Source organism: Oncorhynchus masou, chromosome 18 (genome assembly GCF_036934945.1).
Source record: "Oncorhynchus masou masou isolate Uvic2021 chromosome 18, UVic_Omas_1.1, whole genome shotgun sequence".
Classification (NCBI taxonomy): Eukaryota; Metazoa; Chordata; class Actinopteri; order Salmoniformes; family Salmonidae; genus Oncorhynchus; species Oncorhynchus masou.
In genome coordinates this window covers 52,605,253-52,632,372 of record NC_088229.1, presented here as the reverse complement: position 1 = coordinate 52,632,372, position 27,120 = coordinate 52,605,253, and the positions used below count along the sequence as shown (strand labels likewise).

Sequence of the window (27,120 nt, the reverse complement as noted above, 5' to 3'; positions counted from 1 at the left end):
TTTCCATAAGTATTGGGATGACTGCCATCTCAGAGGCACATGTCTGTAAAACTGAAACTGATGGGATATCCTCAGAATTCCCAGGCCCTTTTCTGACATTTTTTGCTCCTGGGAAAGGCCCTTATCACTTTACAGAGCAGGTGGTGAATGTACAGTACTTTTCCCTCCCAGACAGAGTACAGAGTGTTCAGGCCAGCTATGGTAGGATTAGTGCATGTATCTGTGGGTGGGAGGAAGTAGGTGTGTTTGTCTCTCTCTTTCGCTCTGTGTGTGTGTGACTGCATGTGTGCGCACGTGAATGAGCTGTCCTTCTGTGTGCGAGTTTGCCTGTGTGCAAGTGGGCCTCACACCAACCAACCAACCAACCCTGTAAACAGCGTTACAGCAACAGCTGTTTTAGAAACAAAACACACACAGACCTAATCCAAGACCTGAGGTGACTGATGGGTCGCTCATATCCTCCACAATAATGAAAGAAAAACATTCTGATGTGAACCTGTGAATTTGTGCTTATGTGTGATTTTTGACCAATGTTCAAATCAAATCACATACACGTGTGCTAATGTGTGTTTTTTTTTTACAGTAACTGACAGGAAGACTGATGACGGATCCAAGATGAACATGGCTGCCGACATGTCTTTGATTAAGGTATACTCTGTGCGTGTGTGTGTGCCTGTGTGTTTATGTGCACATATGCCTTTGTGTACAGCCATGTATTTGTGCATACTTGTATGGGTGTTTGTCAGCTGCAATTATGAATATGGCTACAGTACACAAGTATGAGTATCTTGCAGTTATGTTGCGTGTGTATTACCTAGGCCCCATTCCAACAATCCTCAAATCTCAATCCCTCTCTCTTGCTCCATACATCTGGCTGAGTCCCATATCCCCCAAAGCTGATTACTCCAAAATATCCTCTATAATTGAGTTGTCCTGTAGAGTATACGGACTGACCCGCACCTGGAGTCAGACTTGGCTCCTCCACTCCCTTGGAGATTGGAGTACAAACCTGGCCAAGATTTGGAAAGGAAAAGAAAGCCTGTGTACTCAGGCATACTCAAGGCCATATGTACACTACCATTCAAAAGTTTGGGGTCACTTAGAAACAGTTTTAAGCTGTGCCAACATAATTGCAAAAGGGTTTTCTAGTGATCAGTTAGCCTTTTAAAATGATAAACTTTCAAGAATCAAGGAAATTTCTACGTGACCACAAACTTTTGAACGGTAGTGTATATTAAAAAAATATATATCCCGGTACTGCCCCCTTTTTTTGTGCATGTGCACATATTTTTAAACCAAATTCCAGAAAAGCACAGTAACAGAGTAACTAACTGACTTTTTCCAGGCTGTTGGCCTTCCATGAGGGGATTGTGTAGTCGTAGGCCTAAAAGAAGGAAGCGGTGCTGGCCTTAGGAGAGTGCCAGGGATTGGCCAAGTGGACCCAGATGGTAGCAAATGACAGTGTTTCAAGAAAGAGATGCACCCACTTTGTGTGTGTTTGTGGGTGCTCATACTCATGTACTTCATGAATGTGCGTTTTGTTTATGCGGGAGTTGGTTATCTTTTATAATACATTGAATTGAGCTCTGAGGCTGTAGGCCCTGCACCACATACAGGAAAACACACGTGTTGTGGTGGGGTGTGTACATCTTTGAGACTAGTTCAGAACTATAGATAAAGAGATGTATTCAGGATCATATTCATAAGGGCCAATGGTAACATTTTTCAATTTTGGGTTGTCCCCCTCTGTTCATCCATTTGTTTTTATTTCTTTGGTGCCTAATTAATACAACCCAGGCACCAAATAGATAGAGATGTATACATTGTACACCTTAGACAGTATGGTTCTCATCGACATCTGCTCTGCTGTAGGTCTGGACTCACTTGTTGTCCTGTTCCCTGGGTGTTCTATTTGTTTATTTATATTGAGGGCTCCAGTCCAGCACTGGCTGGCTGAGAAACACTACTCTCGAGAGACACAACTCTCCTCCCTCCTCGTCAATCTCTTTTCTCCTCCTCATCGAGTTTGTGAATGGTGCCACTGTGTGTGGCAGAGTTGTGAAAAAAGCCATATCTCAGACTAGCCAATAAAAGTTTAAGATGGGCAAAGGAACTTTGGGGACAGTAAAACCACTATGTCGCCTCCCCAGGGTTGGAGTAGGGTGAAGCTGCCCCTCGACGCTGATTTGGGTCAGATTCGCATTTTCCCTTACTAATGGTTGAGGTTCAAATTAGGGGAGGGAAGCTGATCCTAGACCTTTATCTATGGGAAACCTCACCCTGAAACCCCCGGGGATGCTGTCTAATGTGGGAAGTACTCATAAATCCCTTTTCCACCAGGGGCTGGAGAAGACTGAAGAGTCGTCTCCCCTGACAACAGAGGGGAGTGGTCGCCATGCCAACAACAACAGCCGAGCGCACACCCAGCCAATCACAAGCAAGGAGATGGTGGCGGCAGGCAGGTAGGCGGCGTCGAGGAGATATCATTGTATTATATTTATAAGGTCATGGGATTGTCTACAAATTTGAATGATTATACACTGGGTTATGGACTCAAAACATAAACATGAGCACACACACACAGTTATTATTTAAGTGTTTCCTGGTGCGTAGGAGCAACATGTCACTAGTCTGCGAGTGTAGTGAGTCAGCACAGATAAATACACAGTACAGTCAGCCTGTCAGATAAGTTGTATCACACGGTGGTGGTGTACGTTTCTGTGTTGTGTGCGTTTTCCTTTGTGTATTTTTTTTGTGGGTGGCAGGTACTTGAACCGGTCACTTCAACTCCTCACTCCTCCCAGCAAAGTTCAACATCAACCCAAGTCACCCACATCCCAAGTGGATAGTGCACCAAGTACAGCCATGCTCTCATTACCATAGCTACAACAGTCTGCTACCCATCAGTATGGTTACTGTGGTCTGTCTGTGTGGTTGTCATAGCTGCCAGGTTAGTGCACCTGGTGCCGATTGTAAGTGGTTAGTAAACTATACGTCCGACATAAAATGTGCCCTAAACCGGATCTACGAATGATACCTGTGGCACCACCTGGGTGTAAGCCCTTCTATGAGCTACGCCTGGGACAGATCATACGCCTAGTAGGGAGCAGGTGTAGGGTGTTAAATTGGGACTATGTTATTTTACGATATGCACAGAAAATAATAGCAATCTATATTTTCAAAAGGATGCGAGTCTTGTGTTCATATTTCACGACCTCCGTGTGCTTTTAGCAAAATAATACACTTGATTTATGCTACATTATTGCATGCTAAATGTGTCTAATTAGATATTAGCAAACTACTAGATGAGCTGCCACCTCCACTTATTTGCCTTTTTCGGATATAGTCGGGATATAGCCTCGGCTACTAAGCGAGTGAAAAGCAAAGTAATCCGCCTGTTATACTAGGTTATGGTAGGCTACATAACAGTCTTTCAAAATGTTCTGATAACACTGTTAGACGAGCAAACTAGACTAAAGATTATTAACACCATTAACACTCAACTCAATTTGGCTAACACTTTCCCAGTCTAATTGTAACCAAATATCCAAACGGAGATTATGTGAAAACAAAAATCTGAGTCCCCACAATTGTCTCAAAGCATCGTGATAATGCTGTCCCAATCATAACGGTGCTGAAATTATAGTTTTATCCCACACGGCTATTGCTTTAAAACGGTTTGATGGCTTTGGGAGTTTCAGTAAGCAACAATATGACAAATGCCTTCAATGGCATTAGTGTCCTTTATTCCAATATTTTCGACATTCAGTGGTATTCATTCCCACAATAATTATTGATTGATCCATCCAGTTGTGGTTAAGAAAACGTGCACGCATAGTGGTGGGCTTTGTGGAGTGATGGGTCATACCTCGCAAAGTTTAGAACTGACGTAAAGATGGTAACAGCCTCGCAACCATCATTATGAAGCACCGAATCTCATGAATGCGCATTGCTTACGGCGGACTTAGCTACGACTAGTCTTATTTTTGGTTGGTGCAACAGGTGTAAATTCTGACGTAGCTGCGCCCGACCTTGCATTTAAGACCACGTTTTTTTACACCCAACTGGTGCATCCGGACCCTGTTTTATAACCAGAGTTCTAGACGAACTTGCATAGCATTTCAAAGGGCTTTTTGATCAGTGCAACTCAGCATTCATCAGGCCAGTTTCACAGACTATTGTAGTGGCACCAGATAATGGTCCCTAACAGATATATAGATGCAGATAATGGTACCTAACATGTATATAGATGCAAACACTTTGTGTGTGTCTGTGGGTACTCATACCCATCTACTTTATGTATGTGCATTTGGTTATGCGGGAGTTGGTTATCTTTTATAATATATTGTATTGAGCTCTGAGGCTGTAGGCCCTGCACCACATACAGGAAAACACACTAGTGTAGTGGTGGTGTGTGTTCGTCTTTGAGAATAATTCAGAACCATAGATAAAGAGGTGTGTGTATACATATTAGAGGTCGACCGATTATGATTTTTCAACGCCAAAACCGATACCGAGTATTGGAGGACCAAAAGGGCCGATACCGATTAATTGGACGATAAAATGCAATTTTTTCTTTTTTAAATTTCTAATAATGACAATTGCAACAATACTGACTGAACACTTATTTTAACTTAATATAATACATCAATAAAAATAAATTTAGCCTCAAATAAGTAATGAAACATGTTCAATGTGGTTTAAGTAATGCAAAAACAATGTGTTGGAGAAGTGCAATATGTGCCATGTAAAAAAAAAAAAGCTACTGTTTCAGATCCTTGTTCAGAACATGAGAACATATGAAAGCTGGTGGTTCCTTTTAACATGAGAATTCAATATGCCAAGGTAAGAGGTTTTAGGTTATAGTTAATATAGTATTTATAGGACTATTTCTCTATACCATTTGTGTTTCATATACCTATGACTATTGGATGTTCTTATAGGCACTAGTATTGCCAGTGTAACAGTATAGCTTCCGTCCCTCTCCTTGCCCCTACCTTGGCTCGAACCAGGAACACATCGACAACAGCCACACTCGAAGCAGCGTTACACATCGCTCCATAAAAGCCGCGGCCCTTGCAGAGCAAGGGGAATAACTACTCCAAGTCTCAGAGCGAGTGACGTTTGAAACGCTATTAGCGCACACCCGCTAACTAGCTATCCATTTCACATCGGTTACACCAGCCGTTAGGCTGATAGGCTTGAAGTCATAAACAGTGCTGTGCTTGCAAAGAGCTGCTGGCAAAATGCACAAAAGTGCTGTTAGAATGAATGCTTACGAGCCTGCTGCTGCCTATCACCACTGTCAGACTGTTCTATCAAATCATAGACTTAATTATAACATAACACACAGAAATACGAGCCTTTGGTCATTAATATGGTCGAATCCGGAAACTATCATTTCGAGAGAGAAAAAAGGATATTTCAGTGAAATATGGAACCGTTCGGTATTTTATCTAACGGGTGGCATCCCTAAGTCTAAATATTCTTGTTACATTGCACAACCTTCAATGTTCTGTCATAATTTAGTAAGATTCTGGCAAATTAGTTTTCTCAATGAGCCAGGTTGCCCAAACTGTTGCATATACCCTGACTCTGCGTACAATGAACGCAAGAGAAATGACACAATTTCACCTGGTTAATATTGCCTGCTAACCTGGATTTCTTTTAGCTAAATATGCAGGATAAAAATATATACTTCTGTGTATTGATTTTAAGAAAGGCATTGGTGTTTATGGTTAGGTACAGTCGTCCAACGATTGTGCTTTTTTCGCAAATGCGCTTTTGTTAAATCATCCCTCAGCGTTGCATCGATTATATGCAACGCAGGACATGCGAGATAAACGGGTAATATCATCAACCATGTGTAGTTATAACTAGTGATTATGATTAATTGTTTTTTATAAGATAAGATTAATGCTAGCTAGCAACTTACCTTGGCTTCTACTGCATTCGCGTAACAGGCTGTCTCCTCGTGGAGTGCAATGAGAGGCAGGTGGTTAGAGCATTGGACTAATTAACTGTAAGGTTGCAAGATTGGATCCCCCGAGCTGACAAGGTGAAAATCTGTTGTTCTGCCCTGAAGAAGGCAGTTAACCCACTGTTGCTAGGCCGCCATTGAAAATAAGAATGTGTTCTGAACTGACTTGCCTAGTTAAATAAAGGTATTTAAAAATTGTTATGAAAACTTCGGCCCAAATTAATCGGCCATTTCGATTAATCAGTTGACCTCAAATACATATATACATACATACAGTTGAAGTCGAAAGTTTACATACACCTTAGCCAAATGCATTTAAACTCAGTTTTTGCATTTTTGCATTTAATCCAAGTAAAAATTCCTTGTCTTAGGTCAGTTAGGATCACCACTTTATTTTATGAATGTGAAATGTCAGAATAATAGTAGAGAATGATTTATTTCAGATTTTATTTATTTCATCACATTCCCAGTGGGTCAGAATTTTACATACACTCAATTAGTAGTTGGTAGCATTGCCTTTAAATTGTTTAGCTTGGGTCAAATGTTTCGGGTAGCCTTCCACAAGCTTCCCACAATAATTTGGGGGAATTGTGGCCCATTCCTCCTGACAGAGCTGGTGTAACTGAGTCAGGTTTGTAGGCCTCCTTGCTCGCACACGCTTTTTCAGTTCTGCCCACAGATTTTCTATAGGATTGATGTCAGTGCTTTGTAATGGCCACTCCAATACCTTGACTTTGTTGTCCCTAAGCCATTTTGCCACAACTTTGGAAGTATGCTTGGGGTTATTGTCCATTTGGAAGACCCACTTGCAACCAAGCTTTAACTTCCTGACTGATGTCTTGAGATGTTGGTTCAATATATCCACATCATTTTCTTCCTCATTAGGCTATCTATTTTGTGACGTGCACCAGTCTATCCTGCAGTCTATCCTGCAGCAAAACACCCCACAACATGATGCTGCCACCCCTGTGCTTCAGGGTTGGGATGGGGTTCTTCGGCTTGCAAGCTTCTCCCTTTTTCCTCCAAACATAACCATGGTCATTATGGCCGAACAGTTCTATTTTTGTCTCATCAGACCAGAGGATATTTCTCCAAAAAGTACTATCTTTGTCCCCATGTGCAGGCTTTTTTATGGCGGTTTTGGAGCAGTGGCTTCTTCCTTGCTGAGCGGCCTTTCATGTTATGTCAACATAGGACTCGTTTTACTGTGGATATAGATACTTTTGTACCCGTTTCCTCCAGTATCTTCACAAGGTCCCTTACTGTTGTTCTGGGATTGATTTGCACTTTTCACATCACAGTACGTTCATCTCTACAAGACAGGACGCGTCTCCTTTGTGAGCGGTAGGATGGCTGTGTGGTTACATGGTGTTTATTCTTGCATACTATTGTTTGTACAGATGAACTTAGTACCTTCAGAAATTGCTCCCAAGGATGAACCAGACTTGTGGAGGTCTACAATATTTTTATCTGAGGTCTTGGCTGAGTTCTTTTGATTTTCCCATGATGTCAAGCAAAGAGGCACTGAGTTTGAAGGTAGGCCTTGAAATACATCCACAGGTACACCCCCAATTGACTCAAATGATGTCAATTAGCCTATCAGAAGCTTCTAAAGCCATCATTTTCTGGAATTTTCCAAGCTGTTTAAAGGCACAGTCAAATTAGTGTATGTCAACTTCTGACCCACTGGAATTGTGATAGAGTGAAATAATCTGTAAACAATTGTGAGAAAAATAACTTGTCTCATGCACAAAGTAGATGTCCTAACCGACTTGCCAAAACTATAGTTTGTTAACAAGACATTTGTGGAGTGGTTGAAAAACGAGTTTCATTGACTCAAACCTAAGTGTATGTAAACTTCCGACTTCAACTGTACATACATACACACAGACTGAACAAAAAAAATAAACATGTAAACTGTTGGTCCCATGTTGCAGCCAACATTTCCATATGGGCCCCATTAGGGAAACCCAACAGGGACCTAGAAAATGGGCTATCACACTTACCTACATGGGTCCCAGGTGTTTACCCAAATGGATGTGTATTGTGACCTGTATGGGCAATAAGTAGGCTGTTCCATTTTTTTTATTTTTTTTATTATTCAATTGTGCTGTCCACCTGGGACGAAACTGTCTCCATGCACGACGCAGATGTTGTTGCCCGAGCAAGCTTTCTTAAGAGATGACAAAAGCAGTTCTTTATAAAATAAATTAATGTTTATTTATAGCACATGCTCAGATCAAGTACAATGCAGGAACTCTGAATACACGTATAGTTAAATAAAATCACCAATGTGCACATTGGTTTCCTCACACTTTATACAATCCCAAAAATGTGCATGTCAGCAATGAAGTTGTTAACCTTTTGGGCCAGACATGGACAAACCCATGTGGGCTACAACATGGGTCCCTATTAGATGTCGACCGATTAATCGAAATGGCCGATTAATTAGGGCCGATTTCAAGTTTTCATAACAATCGGAAATCATTATTTTTGGGCGCCGATTTTGATTTTATTTTGATTTTTTTATACCTTTAGTTAACTAGGCAAGTCAGTGAAGAACACATTCTTATTTTCAATGACGGCCTAGGAACGGTGGGTTAACTGCCTTGTCCAGGGGCAGAATGACAGATTTTCACCTTGTCAGCTCGGGGAATACAATCTTGCAAACTTATAGTTAACTAGTCCAGCGCAATAACGACCTGCCTCTCTCTCGTTGCACTCCACAACCTGCCTGTTACGCGAATGCAGTAAGCCAAGGTAAGTTGCTAGCTAGCATTAAACTTCTCTTGTAAAAAAAACAATCAATCATAATCACTAGTAATCACTAATCACTTAACTTCACATGGTTGATGATATTACTAGATATTATCTAGCGTGTCCTGCGTTGCATATAATCTGACTGAGCATACAAGTATCTAAGTATCTGACTGAGCGGTGGTAGGCAGAAGCAGGCACGTAAATATTCATTCAAACAGCACTTTAGTGCGTTTTGCCAGCAGCTCTTCGTTGTGCGTCAAGCATAGGCTTGAAGTCATAAACAGGCTATCAACTCCCGAGATGAGGCTGGTGTAACCGAAGTGAAATGGCTAGCTTGTTAGCGCGCGGTCATAGCGTTTCAAACGTCACTTGCTCTGAGCCTTCTAGTAGTTGTTCCCCTTGCTCTGCATGGGTAACGCTGCTTCTATGGTGGCTGTTGTCGTTGTGTTGCTAGTTTGAGCCCAGGGAGGAGTGGGACGGAAGCTATACTGCAATACTAAAGTGCCTATAAGAACATACAATAGTCAAAGGTTAATGAAATACAAATGGTATAGAGGGAAAAAGTCCTATAATAACTACAACCTAAAACTTCTTACCTGGGAATATTGAAGACTCATGTTAAAAGGAACCACCAGCTTTCATATGTTCTCATGTTCTGAGCAAGGAACTGAAACGTTAGCTTTCTTACATAGCACATATTGCACTTTTACTTTCTTCTCCAACACATTGTTTTTGCATTATTTAAACCAAATTGAACGCTTCATTATATACTTGAGGCTAAATTGATTTTATTGATGTATTATATTAAGTTACAATAAGTGTTCATTTAGTATTGTTGTAATTGTCATTATTTAAAAAATCGTCCGATTAATCGGTATCGGCTTTTTTGGTCCTCCAATAATCGGTATCGGCTTTTTGGTCCTCCAATAATCGGTATCGGTGTTGAAAAATCATAATCGGACAACTTCTAGTCCCTATGGCAGCATTTACTCAGGCAGCCCAATACTGATGCTTTTTCCAATCACATCAGCTCTTTTGCCCATAATCAGGATTGGGTTGCAAGTGTAGATGTAGCCAAATTGACCTTTTTACCTTTTTTATTGGGCTGTAGTTGACCTTATTCCCTTATGATTTATATAGTCATATTTTGTGAACATTCAGAATCAATTCAAGATCATGTCATTTGAATTTTTCTGGTCAGTCTGTTATAAAAGGCTGATTTAGCTAGCTCAATTTACCATGGTATTTATTTTACTTCAGTTAGTGTTGGAGGCCAAGATTCTAATTTGTTTAGTTTCGGGTGTTTCATTTTTTTCCTTTTTTCCGAAAGTAACTACAGTTATAAAATTAATACATTTCACACAAAAAAGACATGATTCCTTAAAAATAATAAATTCCCTATATATATATATATATAACAAATTTCCAACGCGATTCCTGAACAATTCATCAGCATTCTGGCCAAATGACAGCCGTCATTCTGCTTCATTGTATTTGCCTCGGTAGCTACAAACATGGCTTGAAATTTGGACTGCGTATGCCAACAGCTGACAAATACAGCGAGTGCCGTTTAATTATTTACTGAGAAATATACACTCACAAAGCACGACATAGTCAACTCATTTAGTCTTTCACCCACCGGTCAAATCACTGTAGATGTACAATGTAGCTACAATCCCAACGTTTACTGTACTGTCTTTAATTTATAATTTAAAATTCCGTCACATTCCCCTCGCTCCTCAAAATATTGAATGCTCATGCGATTTCCCAAATCAAATTTATTTATATAGCCCTTCGTACATCAGCTGATATCTCAAAGTGCTGTACAGAAACCCAGCCTAAAACCCCAAACAGCAAGCATTGCAGGTGTAGAAGCACTCCCTAGAAAGGCCAAAACCTAGGAAGAAACCTAGAGGATCCAGGCCAGTCCTCTTCTGGCTGTGCCGGGTGGAGATTATAACAGAACATGGCTAAGATGTTCAAATGTTCATAATTGAACAGCATGGTCAAATAATAACAATCACAGGCAGAACAGTTGAAACTGGAGCAGCAGCACGGCCAGGTGGACTGGGAACAGCAAGGAGTGATCATGTCAGGTAGTCCTGAGGCATGGTCCTAGGGCTCAGGTCCTCCGAGAGAGAGAAAGAGAATTAGAGAGAGCATACTTAAATTCACACAGGACACCGGATAGGATAGGACAGGAGAAGTACTCCAGATATAATTGTTTTTATTTTTTATTTTACCTTTATTTAACCAGGCAAGTCAGTTAAGAACACATTCTTATTTTCAATGACGGCCTAGGAACAGTGGGTTAACTGCCTTGTTCAGGGGCAGAACGACTGATTTGTACCTTGTCAGCTTGGGGGTTTGAACTCGCAACCTTCCGGTTACTAGTCCAACGCTCTAACCACTACGCTCTAACCACTAGGCTAATCTGACCCTAGCCCCCCGACACATAAACTACTGCTGCATAAATACTGGAGGCTGAGAAAGGAGGGGTCAGGAGACACTGTGGCCCCATCCGATGACACCCCCGGACACGGCCAAACAGGACGGATATAACCCCACCCACTTTGCCAAAGCACAGCCCCCACACGACTAGAGGTGATATATTCAACCACCAACTTACCATCCTGAGACAAGGCCGAGTATAGCCCACAAAGATCTCCGCCACGGCACAACCCAAGGGGGGGGGGGGCGCCAATCCAGACAGGAAGATCACATCAGTGACTCAAACCACTCAAGTGACGCACCCCTCCTAAGGACGGTATGAAAGAGCCCTAGTAAGCCAGTGACTCAGCCGCTGTAATAGGGTTAGAGGCAGAGAATCCCAGTGGAAAGAGGGGAACTGGCCAGGCAGAGACATCAAGGGTGGTTCGTTGCTCCAGAGCCTTTCCGTTCACCTTCACACTCCTGTGCCAGACTACACTCAATCATATAACCCACTGAAGAGATGAGTCTTCAGTAAAGACTTAAAAGTTGAGACCGAGTTTGCGTCTCTCACATGGGTAGGCAGACCATTCCATAACAATGGAGCTCTATAGGAGAAAGCCCTGCCTCCAGCTGTTTGCTTAGAAATTCTAGGGACAATTAGGAGGCCTGCGTCTTGTGACCGTAGTGTACGTGTAGGTATGTACGGCAGGACCAAATCAGATAGATAGGTAGGAGCAAGCCCATGTAACGCTTTGTAGGTTAGCAGTAAAACCTTGAAGTCAGCCCTTGCCTTGACAGGAAGCCAGTGTAGGGAGGCTAGCACTGGAGTAATATGATCAAATGTTTTGGTTCTAGTCAGGATACTAGCAGCCGTATTTAGCACTTACTGAAGTTTATTTAGTGCTTTATCCGGGTAGCCGGAAAGTAGGGCATTGCAGTAGTCTAACCTAGAAGTGACAAAAGCATGGATTAATTGTTCTGCATCATTTTTGGACAAAGTTTCTGATTTTTGCAATCTTACCTAGATGGAAAAAAGCTGGCCTTGAAACAGTCTTGATATGTTCTTCAAAAGAGAGATCAGGGTCCAGAGTAACGCCGAGGTCCTTCAGTTTTATTTGAGACGACTGTACAACCATTAAGATTGATTGTCAGATTCAACAGAAGATCTCTTTGTTTCTTGAGACCTAGAACAAGCATCTCTGTTTTGTCCGAGTTTAAAAGTAGAAAGAAATAATTTTACGCATTTGTTTACATCCCTGTTAGTGAGCATTTCTCTTTTGCCAAGGTCCACCTGACAGGTGTGGCATATCAAGAAGCTGATTTAAAAATAATGATCATTACACAGGCACAGCTTGTGCTGGGGACAATAAAACACCACTCTAAAATGTGCAGTTTTGTCACACAACACAAAGCCACAGATATCTCAACCGCAGACCACGTGTAACCACTGAAGCCCAGGACTTCGACATCTGGCTTCTTCACCTGTGGGATAGTCTGAGACCAGCCACCCGGACAGCTGTCCATTGCCCTTGTTTAGCAAAAGAGACAGCCTTTGCACTTCTTGCAGTCTCCTCCTGTCTGCGCACCTCCTCGACCACCAGCTTCCTGCGTTCAGATGTTGTTGCCTTATGGAACGTTGGTTTGCTTGCTTACAGGCCAAAGCCTCCACTTCCATGCTGGATATTCCCCACAATGTCTTGGTGTCTCAGGGCTGATGTTGCTTGCTGCACAGCCTTGGATGATGTCCATTTCTGTCCAGTTTGTAGGGGAGGTGCAGCCTTGCTAATGGGTCTGGTCTTTGGAGTCCTTCAATGTCATGTGAAGTCTTACTTTAGAACACTTGTACTCCTCCGTTAGACTTGCAAGAGGTAGTTCAAGGACCCCTTTGCCATAGAGGCCGATGTTACTCAGGCATCGTGGGACACCCAGCCATTTCTTCACGTATGAGGTAATGGTTAGCTCCATCTTCTCCACTGTTGTTATTGGGACCTCATAGACGGTGAGTGGCCACTACGCGGGGGAGAAGTCCAAACTGTAGGCACCAAAGCTTGAGCTTCCCAGGCAGTAGGGTCTTGTTGATGTTCTCAAGACCGTCGGCGATGTCCTGCCTTACTTGCTGCACTTGATCTTTATCCCGGAGGCTTTTGTTGTACCATCAACCCAGGCTCTTGACGGGTTGCTCAGACACCGTTGGTATCGGGTCATCTCCAATGCAGAACCTCACAGTTATATCTTGGTTTCATCAGACCAGGGAATCTTGTTTCTCATGGTCTGAGAGTCTTTAGGTGCCTTTTGGCAAACTCCAAGCCGGCTGCCGTGTCTCTTACTGAGGAGTGGCTTCTGTCTGGGCGCTCTACCTTCTGGAAAGAGGAACTCTGGAGCTCTGTTAGAGTAACTATCAGGTTCTTGGTCACCTCCCTGACCAAGGCCCTTCTCCCCCGATTGCTTAGTTTGGCCTGGCGGCCAGCTCTAGGAAGAGTCTTGGTTGTTCCAAACTTCTTCCATTTAATAATGATAGAGGCCACTGTGTTCTTGGGGACCTTCAATGCTGCCGTAATTTTTTTTGGTGCCCTTCCCCAGATCTGTGCCTCTACATAATCCTGTCTTGGACACAATTTCGTGTCTCATAGCAAATGGTCTGAATACTTATGTAAGATATTTTATCAATTTTATCAATTTTAGAATAAGTCTGTAACGTAACAAAATGTTGAAAAAGTTAAGGGGTCTGAATAATTTTCCCGAATGCACTGTATAGACATAACACTGTGTTCTACCCACATTTATGGTGCTAGGAGTTATTTTTTTAACAGGTTTTTCATTGAATTGAATACACATTGTAATGAATATACGTTGGAATTGTTGACACATACACACTCACTCACTGATTATATTTTACATAGATTATGTTATCAGAAGCCCTGAATGAGGCCAGTGCCACTATCAAATCAGAAGGCAAGGTACATTTAGTGCCCATGATAAACACAAATGACAGTCAGCCAGCCAAGGTGTCATAATAAAGGAGATAGTTGGTGCCAGTAATAAAAGTCCTAGTAGCCAACGTCTATCAATGCCATCCTCAATTGTATTATCTCTCTCCCTACACTTTCTCTCCCTATTTATTTCTCTATCTCGCTCGCTCTCTTCCTTTGTCTCTTGCTCTGTCTTTTTCTGCAGCCCTCCTAAGGAGGAAGAGTCTAAAGGCTCAGAGATGCAGGAGGCTACAGACAAGCGCAGGTCGAAAGGGGAGCGCTCCTACACACAACCGGTCACTGAGTTTGAGGTGAAGAGGGTGAGTCTGTTTAAAAGATCTGGGTGATAGTGTGTTCTACTATAAGAGCAGTGTATGGGTGTATGCATGAGGGTGCGTGTTAAAATTGGGATGAGTGTTCTTGATCAGTCTGTGGGGTATGCGTGAGAATTGGTTTGTGTATTTCAGGGTTGAGTTGTGTGAGACAAAGATGGATTGAGCGTGTTCATGTTAAAAATACAGGTCTTGTGAATGGTAGCTACAGGCCAGGGTAGGTTTATTAGCAATGGAGTCTGCTTTTGAAGATGTATTGAAAAACGTCACACTGTAGTTAACCTTTATCGTTGTTGCAATTCTTTCCCCTTTTTGTTCATTACTACCTTCGACTCCTCTCCTCTATTCCCCCTCTCCTTATTTCTCTCCAACTCCTCCTTTCTTCACTTCCTTTTCCTCGTCCCATCTCGCTCTCTGTCGAATTCAAAATGCTTTAATTGGCATAAAGGACGAGGTCAGTGTTGCCAAAGCTAAGTGATTCATATTAAAGAATAGTAGCTATAGTACTAAAGAAAGCAATACTAAATTAGTGTTTCTGTCTAATGCCCTTTTGTGTGGGAAAAACTCATTCTCATTGGCTGGGCCTGGCTCCCCACTGCCCCCCTGCCCAGCCATGTGAAATCCATACTTAATTTTGTGTATATAAATATATATACGATGCCTTCGGATAGTATTCAGACCCCTTGACCTTTTCCACATTTTGTTAAGTTACAGCCTTATTCTAAAATGTATTTTTTTTATCCTCACAAATCTACACACAATACCCCATACTGACAAAGCGGAAAAAGTTTTTGCAAATTTATAAAAATATAAAAAACATACCTTATTTACATAAATATTCAGACCCTTTGATGTGAGACACGAAATTGTGCTTCAGGTGCATCCTGTTTCCATTGATCATCCTTGAGATGTTTCTACAACTTGATTGGAGTCCACCTGCAGTAAAATCAATTGATTGGACATGATTTTGTCTATGTAAGGTCCCACAGTTGACAGTGCATGTCAGAGCAAAAACCAAGCCATGAGGTCGAAGAAATTGTCAGTAGAGCTCAGAGACAGGATAGTGTCGAGGCACAGATCTGGAGAACGGTACCAAAAAATGTCTGCAGCATTGAAGGTCCCCAAGAAGACAGTGGCCTCCATTCTTAAGTGGAAGAAGTTTGGAACCACCAAGACTCTTCCTAGAGCTGGCCGCGCAGCCAAACGGAGCAATCGGGGGAGAAGGGCCTTGGTCAAGGAGGTGACCAAGAAGCCGATGGTCACTCTGACAGAGCTCTGGATTTCCTCTGTGGAGATGGGAGAACCTTCCAGAAGAACAAACATCTATGCAGCACTCCACAAATAAAGCCTTCATGGTAGAGGCCAGCCGGAAGCCACTCCTCAGTAAAAAGGCACATGACAGCCTGCTTGGAGTTTGCCAAAAGGCACCTAAAGGACACTGACCACGAGAAAAAAGTCTGATAAAACAAAGATTGAACTCTTTGGCCTGAATGACAAGCGTCAAGTCTGGAGGAAACTAGTCAGGAAAACTAGTCAGGATCGAGGCAAAGATAAATGGAGCAAAGTACAGAGAGATCCCTGAAGCCTTAAGTATTCAGACCCCTTTAATTTTTCAACATTTTGTTACATTACAGCCTTATTCTAAAATGGATTAAATCAAGATACCCCCATAAAGTCAAATTGGAAAGATGGTTTTAGGAAAATGAATGACAAATTATTAAAACATTTAATGCTAATGTCTTGTGACAAGTATTCTACCCTTTTGTTATGGCAATCCTTAAGTTCAGGGGTAAATATTTTCTTAACAAATCACATAAGTTGCATGGACTCACTCTGTGCAATAATAGTGTTTAACATATTTTTGAATGACTACCCCATCTCTCTACTAAACTCAGAATTATCTGAGAGGTCGAGCCGTGAATTTCAAGCACAGATTCAAAGTGCAGAGAGCAAAGAAGGGCACCTATTGGTAGACGGGTAACAAAAAATTGACATTGGATGTCCCTTTGGATGGTGTATCAATACACCCAGTCACTACAAAGATACAGACGTACTTCCTAACTCAGTTGCCGCAAAGGAAGGAAACCACTCAGGTATTTTGCCATGAGGCCAATAGTGATTTTAAAACCTTACAGTTTAACGGCTGTGATAGGAGAACTGAGGATGGATCAACAACATTGTAGTACTTCACAATACTAACTTAAATGACAAAGCGAAAAGAAGGAAGCCTGAATACAATACTAATATTCTAAAACATGCACCTGTTTGCAATAAGGCACTAAAGTAATACTGCAAAAGAAATGGGCAAAAAATGACTTTTTTTGTCCAGAATACAAAGTATTACGTTTGGGGCAAATCCAACACTTCCCTGAGTACCACTCTTCATATTGCATGCATCATGTTATGGGTATGCTTGTCCTCGGCAAGGATTACCCACTGGGCACAAACTGGTTGAATCAACATTATTTCTATTTCATTTCAACAAAATTAAGTTGAACCAACGTGGAATAGACATTGAATTGATATCTGTGCCAAGTGGGTAGGAAGATTTTTAGGATAAAAAGAAATGGAATATAGCTAAGAACAGGCAAAATCCTAGAGGAAAACCTGGTGTCTACTTTTCATCAGACACTGGAAGATAAATTCACCTTTCAGCAGGACAGTAACCTAAAACACAAGGCCAAACATACACTGGAGTTTCTTACGAAGACAACATTGAATGTTCCTGAGTGGCCTAGTTAGTTTGGACTTAAATTGGCTTAAATCTATGGCAACAACCAACTTGACAGAGCTTGAGGAATTTAAAAAAAAAGAATAATGGGCAAATATTGTACAATCCAGGTGTTCAAAGCTCTGAGACTTACCCAGAAAGACTGACAGCTGTAATTGCTGCCAAAGGTGATTCTAACATGTATTGACTCAGGTGGTTGAGTAATGATCTAAGCAAGATTATATAAATGTTTTATTTTCAATAAAAAATGAAGTTAACATTTTTCTTCAGCTTTGACATTTTATTTTGTATAGATCCTTGACAAAAAAAATCAATTTGAATCCCACTTTGTAAAAAAAATATTTTTAATTTCTTTAGCTAACCATTGTACACTCTAGATGTTGTAATTTCAGTTAGGTTTTCTGATTCATAATTCGATAATTCCCTTGTTCCTCCCTCCCCCCGTCCAGCTCTCGTCCTCCAGTTCCCCCCTACCCCTCTCCGGCCAAACACCATACCCCGGAAGCAAGGACGAAGAGGACAAGTCCCCTATACCCTCCCAGCCTGTCTTGCTGCAGCGCCAAGACTCGGGCACCCGCAGCGGCATCAAGGGCATCCTCAAAAAGAGTCGTTCCACTAGTGTCGAGTCGGACTACAGTGAGGAGGAACCCCTGAAAGCACCTCCACCACCGGGGTGGTCCGACAAACCAGCGTAACCCTGAGCCACCCCGAGAGCGACGAGGAAGATGAGGAGAAAACAGAGGAGGTGGAGGAAGAGGAGGATGAGGTGTTGTTTTCTCACTTCTTAGTATGTGAAACAGTTTGAGGATCTGAATGTATACACATCTCTATATAATCTCCATTGAACATGTGTTTTAGTCTAGGACTGGGCTCAATCTGTACCTGGGAAATTGGTCCTATGCAATATAGTGTCCACACTAGTTTCCCACTATGAGCATCTGGAATATGTGAAATACTTTCTTTCAGTTGAATGACTGTATAATAGATAAATCGTCCATAGTCGGTTCAAATTGCTAGAGCAAATTGTTCCGATGATAATACCCACCAGAGGGAGAAATGTTGGTTTCAATCAGGACTAAAAGATAACCCCGACATCCGCTTTATAGAGCTGCAATCCGGTGGCGGATAATGGTTGCAATTGAGATCAGCTGTGGGTGATTTTTTTTTTTTTCATGTGTTGATGGTTTAACGAGCGATCAGCCCAATCAATAATTATTGTTGTTATTTCAGGAAGATGAGACGATAGTGGACGATAGCCCCGACGGAGGGCGTTTCAGTACCCCCCAGATGCAGAGGGGCAGTGGGCGTGGTGGTAGCAGTAGTTCAGCGGAGGACCTCCAGAGCCGGACCCCCTCTCCAGACGAGAGCCTGGGGGAGGAAGAGATGGAGAAGATGTCGTCGTTGGACACGGAAGATGGAGAGGATCAGGATGTGGATAGCAGTCTGGACAGTAGTGTGGGGTCATCCCTGAAAGAGAGGTGCAGTAGGGGAAATTCAAACGCATGCTCACAAGCGTTTTCGTTTTGTAGACATCGCCTACCTATCATAAAACAAATGACTGATACAGGTCTGCGCACTTCATACATGGAGATTTACAGCATTTCTACCTCTACAGTGTATTTTGTATAAACATACTGTAAGATGCATATTCTATGATATTGTATAAATAAGATATATTATTGCGATTCAGATGTAGTCCTTCATACTTTGTGTGTTACTCTGTTTGAAAAATAGCCTATACATTACATGTGATTTTCTTTGCTAGTAAGGCCTACATTGACTGCCCTCCTCTCCTTCTCCCAGGCTAGCTGAATTGAGCAGTGGTGAGGAGGAGTGGAAGGCCAAGCTGAAGAAGCCCAAGGATCTGGTGCAGAAGTCCCTGGCTGACCGTTTCAACCAGCTCCAGGACTCTGGAGATGCCTGGAAGAAGAAGGTAAGTCTGGGCCTCTGAGTCACTATTCAGGGTACTGGAGCTGTTTGTGAGGAATGAGGCTGGATTTGGGCTTTGGAGGGTTGGAGAAACTCTGGGTCTGACAAGGTTAAGGACTGGAGGCCTCTGAAGCCTGGGCCTCTGGTAGTGATCACGACCCAGGAAATGTGACCTGTCTGTAAAGACTGACTCGGCCTGGGTTTTGTGGTGGAAATGTGCTGATTCAGTTTGCCTTCCTGTGTGTTGTGCTAAGAAGAGTAGGGTGGGGAAGAGGAGGAGGACGACGAGAGTGTAGTAGGGTGGGGGGAGGTTGAGGAAAGGGTGAGTGTGGCTAGGGAAGGGAGGGGAAGGAAAGGGGGGGAAGTGGGGTGGGTGGGGAGGAGATGTAATGTGGGGAGGGAGATTTGGGAGTGGTTGGGCGATGAGGCCAAATCCAGGGCCTAGCCATGCAGCCTCCCAGAGAAAGACGCACTCGTAAAAATAAAATACCACGCAGTACAGGGTGTTTCCTGTGGCTCTCCTCTCCTCCTGCGAGCTGGTCTACTTCCTGTTTCTCCCTTTATTTGTCTTTTTCTGTCCTACACACACACACACACACACACACACATACCCTCTCCCTGTGTCTCACTAATAGAAATAAGAAATTAAAATTCTCTCTGTACTTTTCTGTGCTATACACATACTCTCTTGCTCTCTCACACACAGAAACAAAAGTGTAATTTCCTGCTCATATAAAATATACAAAAACACATGCTCAGTCTCTCCTTCCTCTCTCTCATTCATACTCTTTTTCCATCTCTCTTTTCACTCACGCCAAACTCCCTTACCTAATCTATCTCTGTCTCTACCTCACTCAACATATCATGTGCTCTCCCTCTCCTTTTTGTTTTCCAACTCTGAATGCATCATCATGTTACTCATTTATATAACGTTTGTGGCACGCATTTGTGGAACTCTTCACAAATCGCCAGAACATTTCAATAGGACACTAGAAATGATGTAATCTTTATTCATATGGATGGAACATCTTTCTAGGCTTCAACGTGAGACAAACCTCGAAGGGTTTACTGGTTATGGTGAAGCTTCCATCCGAGAGTAGCTGTCATCTTCCCTATAAATACACTCTTAGCCTGAAAATCCCATCTCAAGTGTTCACCGGGAGCCAAAGCATTCTCAACACAAATCCCAGAAACATTCAATTGGGCTCCAGAAATGATGTAATCTTCCTTTATACAGACGGTCCCTTTACTATTTTTATGTCAACTTTATTTAACCATGTAGTTCCATTGAGGTCAGAAGACCTATTTCCCAAGGGAGACCGGACTATTTATTCAATTTATGTGTGGATAAATCCACAGTTAACCTAAAAAGTGCATCGGAGGCATTCACTGACAGCTCAGAAACGTCCCAGGAAAGAAGTATGCAAACCTTCCAAATATGCCTGTGGATTTCTTCCTTTAATCCATCTGAGGTCATTACTGATGAATTGGACTGGAACCCATCATGCTGCAGCTGTCAGCATTGCATAGAGAGAGGGAGCACAAGTTTATAAGGAGGCTATCTCCCACCAGAGCCAAGGTTAGGAATGTGAATAGGGACCATGTTGACACCACAAGAAAGAGGTAAGCATGCCAATTAGAATTTGGTGCCAACATGGAGGATAGTTTGACTAGTTGGGTGTTTATGGCTCTGGTTTGGTGGTGCCCCTGATATGAGAATGTGGAGGTCTGGAGGGTGCCAGTGTTTCCCCTACTATAGTTTAGCTATTGCCCCCTGCCTGAAAGAGTTTGGCTTCCATTGGTATCAATTTATCATTTTGATACCAAATTTGACTCTGAATGCATGAAAACTGTCAATTGAAATCAATAAAAACAAAACTATTGAGTGGGGGTGAGGTGCAACAGAGCTAGGAGGGTGGAAATGAAATCTATTCAATCAATAAAGTTGATTCAAAACAATGAAATACTTCACCAGCACACAAGTTGTGTCCCTCATCTTGGGTGAAAATCATAGTTCCAGATGCTCAATTTTTTTTAACTCGAGGTAGCACCTTTTAGTTTTCCAGGCACACATTTAGGAAAAACAGGAACTGTCCTCTGAGTCGCTGTGGAACCGAGCCGGAACAGATGTTGTTTCTCTTTCGCCGTCATCAGGAGAATGGGGCATGGAACATACACCACCGCCACCTTCTCTCACAAGCTACAGATGTTTCCTGCTAGCGCAACATTTTCCACTCTGGTGTTATTTTTTCATTTCTAATTTTTTAAAGGCTATTGAAAAAAACATTTGTTGGAGTGTATGAGTGACACTGAGTTGTATGTGGCTGCCACTTGTCAGTGTACTCGACATGCAAAGTTCTACTGTCATTCAGTGGAGTAATCTTTTGTAGAGAAAATGCTAGTTCTCATCTTGAATTCCAATGTGACATGTTGCTGGGGTCATACTTGACCAGAGCTTTGAAATATTCAGTGTTCCTGAATACTTTTGTGTAGATAAGATGGATACTCCAGACTTGTTATGTTCCCCTCTACCTGAAATAATTGGACCTAAATTGGTTACATTGAAATGTTACTTTAAAGTGGACCTGGATCATTTTATGGTGGCTTTGCGGTGCCCCGCCTGGAAAATAATTTAGCTAGGAGAAACACTGGTGAATACTTTTATCCTTTTTTTTTGTCTTTTTTTTTTTTTTACATCAACAAAGACCACAAAACCTATGAAATTCATTCTCACCTCCCCCAACCTGCAGTAAACCTGTACAAGTTTCCCCTCTCGCCAGTAACTGGAGGTCTGCCTGACATCTGTCGACTAGGCTATAATGTTAGACGGATTGGTTGTTTAGCAACCAAACCGATGCGTGCACAACTATGGGGCAAAACAGATGGGGTTGGCTTAGATTGTTGATAACATGTCAACTATATTTTGTCTCCAATTTTTATTGAAAACATAAATACATTTGCACATTGAGCACTTGTCTCTCAAATAACGTTACAGCGTTAGTTTAGCTAGCTAGCCAATTGTAGCCATATTAGCATAGACATGGAATCACGAACAAGATCAAACGAATTCAAACAACCCACTTTCTATTCACCAAATGGCAGTTTTTTTGTCATTGTTGCGAGCTGGCCATCCAGAATCATAACACACAGCTTCTGCCCCTTTGAAGTGAGTCATCGTTTTCGTGACGACGTCAGGTAACCCATCTATAACATCCTTAGTGTGGAAAAAATAAATGTAATGACATTTAGTACTCACAGTGCTGCCTCCACTGCCATAACAGTGAGCTCACCACAGCGATGTGTGCAACCCACCCCACTCCCACCTGCCCGGGCTTGGGATTGCTTGGATGTTTGTTCCTCTGAATCAAAATAGCAGAAACAGTCTCGTCTGTGGAGATGAAAGACGAGAGCCATATGCTCGGTCTGCAGGGGGAAAGGGTCGAGTCGGTCTTAGAATTCATCTGTTTTGTAGATTCTGCTATATTCGTTTGGAGAACCTGGGTAACCATCTACTTAAAGCCTACAGGTATTATGCATTATTATGCCGTTATAATGCATTGTAGTACTGTCATGAGCATGCACAAGCCTCTTATCTCATACTGATCCTGACTAAATGCCACACATTTAGAGTGTTGAAATGATAATACATAGGGACTTAGAATATTATAAGTCTTTATTATGCGATTTTATAAAGACATGCGTACGTACTTATAACAAGTTTATTAAGCATTATACCTGCAGGCTTACCAAAGCCTACAGGCCTCAATCCCAAATGGGAAGGATGGGCACCATCTAATTATGTATCCCCCTCTTCTCACTGAATAGGTCCACCTTTTCACCTCCCTCTCTCTTTTCCCCTCGCTCTTCCGGCATTCCCTCATAGGTTGGGAATGACTCCTGTTGCTTCTCTGCACGGTCTCAAAACCCAATTTCCTCCCACTCCAGCTGTGGTCTCGCCGGATATTAAGGATGACCCACCCCCCTTCTCTCCTCTCTTCCTCCCCTTCTTCCACCTCAAGACCCTTTCCTCATCTCTGTATGATACCCTGCCTGTTCTGTCAACCATACACACTGACAAGTCAGTAGTAATCAGGTGAGTTACTAGGAGTCTGTGTGGGCACGTGCTTGTGTTTGCGTGTGTGTGTGTACACCTAGTGTGTGCGCAAGCTTGTATGTACAGTACCACTCAAGTTTGGACACACTTACTCATTCCAGGGTTTTTTCTTTATTTTTTAAAATAATTTTCTACATTGTAGAATAATAGTGAAGACATCAAAACTATGAAATAACACATATGGAATCATGTAGTAAGCAAAAAAACAAATCAAAATATATTTGAGATTCTTCAAAGTAGCCACCCTTTGCCTTGATGACAGCTTTGCACAATCTTGGCATTCTCTCAACCAGCTTCATGAGGTAGTCAACGGTAATGCATTTTAATTAACAGGTGTGCCTTGTTAAAAGTTAATTTGTGTAATTTATTTCCTCAATGTGTTTGAGCTAATCAGTTGTGTTGTGACAAGGTAGGGTTGGCATACAGACGATAGCCCTAGTTGACATGAAGGTCAGTCAACCTGGAAAATCTCAAGAACTTTGAAAGTTTCTTCAAGTGCAGTTGCGAAAACCATCAAGCGCTATGCTACTCTTATTTTTCACTGTCTTTTTACGGTTTTTATTTCTTTACTCACCTATTGTTCACCTGATACCTTTTTTGCACTATTAGTTAGAGCCTATAAGTAAGCATTTCACTGTAAGGTCTACACCTGTTGTATTCGGCGAACGTGATAAATAAACTTTGATTTGATGAAGCTGGCTCTCATGAGGACTGCCGTAGGAAAGGAAGACCCATAGTAACTTCTGCTGCAAAGGATCAGTTCATTAGAGTTACCAGCCTTAGAAATTGCTGCCCAAATAAATGCTTCACAGAGCTCAAGTAACAGACACATCTCGACATCAAGTGTTCAGAGGAGACTGTGAATCAGGCCTTCATGGTCGAATTGCTGCATAGAAACCACTACTAAATGACACCAATTATAAGAAGAGACTTGCTTGGGCCAGGAAACACGAGTAATGGACATTAGACTGGTGGATATCTATTGTTTGGTCTGATGAGACCAAATTGGAGATTTTTTGGTACCAATCGCCGTGTCTTTGTGAAATGCAGAATAGATGAATGGATGATCTCTGCATGTGTGGTTCCCACCGTGAAGCATGGAGGAGGTGGTGTGGGGGTGCTTTGCTGGTGACACTGTCAGTGATGTATTTAGAATTCAAGTGGCTACTTTAACCAGCATGGCTACCACAGCATTCTGCAGGATTACGCCATCCCATCTGGTTTGCGCTTAGTGCGACTATCATTGGTTTTTCAATAGGACAATGACCCAACACACCTCCAGGCTGTGTAAGGGCTATTTAACAAAGGAGAGTGACGGAGTGCTGGTTGAGAGAATGCCACGTGTATGCAAAGCTGTCATCAAGGCAAAGGGTGGCTACTTTGAAGAATCTATTATATATTTTGTTTTGTTTAACACTTTTTTTGGTTACTACATGATTCCATATGTGTTATTTCATAGTTTTGATGTCTTCACTATTATTATTTGTGTGTGTGTGTGTGGGGTTGGGCAATATGGCCAAAATAACATTTCACAATATTTGTTTAACTTACTGTATGTTGACAGTAAGTCTTTGAATTATACAATTTATAGGGTGGCAACACACACGTGATTTCAATGGGTATTTCTCCATTCTGATTTGTTTTTATACCGTTCAATCCACCTTCAACCCCAAACATTTTTCATCACTTTTATCAATGTCCTACGCTTTTGTTATAATTTCCTCAGTGCCACTTAGAGCTGCATGAAATGGGCTAAATATATAGGCGTAGTTTATTGGTGTACTGTTGGAATCATGGAAATAGAATGATTATTGTAGTTCAATAGTTACAATATAGTGGGCAGCACTTTGAGTACATTGTTTGACATGATGACAAATTAACAAGTCAGGGAGAAATTATTGTGAAAGGGTAGGAACCAAAGTGTTTGTCGTCGTTTCCCAGGGGGCCCTATAGGATGGTACATTCCCCTTTGATGTAGCTAACATATTCATGCTTCGCTTATTTCTCTCTGATTTAGTAGATACTGTTACACAGAAATGCTGATCTTGGCCTACACCAGCACTGGTTTCAGGCTGTATTAGCCATCTAAGTTTAAAGAGCTCTAGCACCTCGGACTCAGTGAGAAACTTTGTAGCTGGGAAGGGGAATAAGAGGGAGGAGCATTGGAGATAGTCGCTTTAGAAGGGGTGGGAGATTAGGAAATGTTGGACAGATAAGGAGGCATGGCAGAGTCAAATAGGAATCCTGACTTAATGAAGTGTTGATTAAAGAGCTCAACCATGTGCTCCTTGTCAGTAACAACCACATCCTCAACATTAAGGGACATGGGCAGCTGTGAGGAGGAGGGTTTATTCTCCAGGTCTTTAAACATTTTCCAGAAATTCTTGGGTTTAGACCCACAGAGGGAGAACTGCTCCTTAAAGTAACTAACTTTGGCCTTCCAGATAGCCTGAGTGCACTTATTTTTAATTTGCCTGAATGAGAGCCAGTCAGCCTGAGTATGCTTGTGCCGAGCGATTTTCCAAATGGAATTCTTGAAGTGGAGTAACTCTGCCAGATCACGGTTTAACCAGGGACTGAACCTGTGTTTAAGTCTAATTTTCTTTATGGGTGCGTATTTGTTAACGATACCTCTGAAAATATCAAAAAGAAGGTCCAATCGTCTTTGACAGAGGGGATTAAGCTGATTCTTTACCAATTTACAGGGGCCAGGTCATGAAGGCTGGCTTGCTCATGAAAGTTTTTTGTGTCTAAGACAAGTGTCTATGACAAATCAGGACAGGTCATTTCACTGAGCTGCCATTACAATCACCAGCTGTCAAACAGTGATCACGAAGTTCATTACAGAAACACCAGACTGATACCTATCAGGATTATTTGTGAGGATAACATCAAGGAGAGTAGCATTTTCTGGGTGTTTGGAGGAATACCTTGTGGGATTGGTAATAGTCTGACAAAGATTTAGGGAGTCCCATTGCTTTAGGACTTGGTCAGGTGGTTTACGCAGGACAAATTCAGACTTAGTGTAAGGGGCCAGGAGAGCGCTTAGGTCATTTAGGGCACAGGCCGGTGCTGATGGTGGCCGATTAACACCCAGCATGAGTTAACAGAGTTATTTGAGAGTTTAATGTGTAAAACCAGCAAATCAAATTCTTTGAGGACAGACTTGGTGGAGACAACCGAGAACTGAAGGTGTTCTTTGGTAAACATTGCCACTCCACCACCTTTGGAAGATCTGTCTTGACGAAAAATGTTATAAGCAGAAAGGTTAACATCAGTGTTCAAAACACTCTTATTTAACCACGTCTCAGTAATGACCAACAAATCAGGATTGGAACTGTGAATGTACTTTGTTTTGCGAAAAGTGCAAATCAATCCCAGAACAACAGCAAAGGACCTTGTGAAGATGCTGTAGGAAATGGGTACAAAAGTGTCTATATCCACAGTAAAAACGAATCATATATCGACATTACCTGAAAGGCCGCTCAGCAAGGAAGAAGCCACTGCTCCAAAACCGCCATAAAAAAAGCCAGACTACGGTTTGCAACTGCACATGGGGACAAAGATCGTACTTTTTGGAGAAATGTTATCTGGTCTAATGAAACAAAAATAGAACTGTTTGGCCATAATGACCATCATTATGTTCGGAGGGAAAAGGGGGATGCTCGCAAGCTGAAGAACACCAACCCAACCGTGAAGCACAGGGGTGGCAGCATCATGTTGTGGGGGTGCTTTGCTGCAGTAGAGACTGGTGCACTTCACAAAATAGATGGCATCTTGAGGATGGAAAATTATGAGGGTTTACTGAAGCAACATCTCAAGACATCAGTCAGAAATGTAAAGCTTGGTCGCAAGCTGGGTCTTCCAAATGG

General features: G+C 42.1%; 1 protein-coding gene across 1 annotated transcript in view; it reads left to right on the top strand.

Annotated features, from left to right (window-relative positions):
• Positions 1-27,120, top strand: part of svild (supervillin d) — a 115,496-nt gene that overhangs the window by 47,476 nt on the left and 40,900 nt on the right. Inside the window, 7 exon segments of the mRNA XM_064923657.1 lie at positions 584-648; positions 2,341-2,462; positions 14,348-14,462; positions 17,655-17,841; positions 17,844-17,971; positions 18,436-18,683; positions 19,009-19,138. Of these exon segments, the coding sequence (XP_064779729.1) occupies positions 584-648; positions 2,341-2,462; positions 14,348-14,462; positions 17,655-17,841; positions 17,844-17,971; positions 18,436-18,683; positions 19,009-19,138 (995 nt within the window).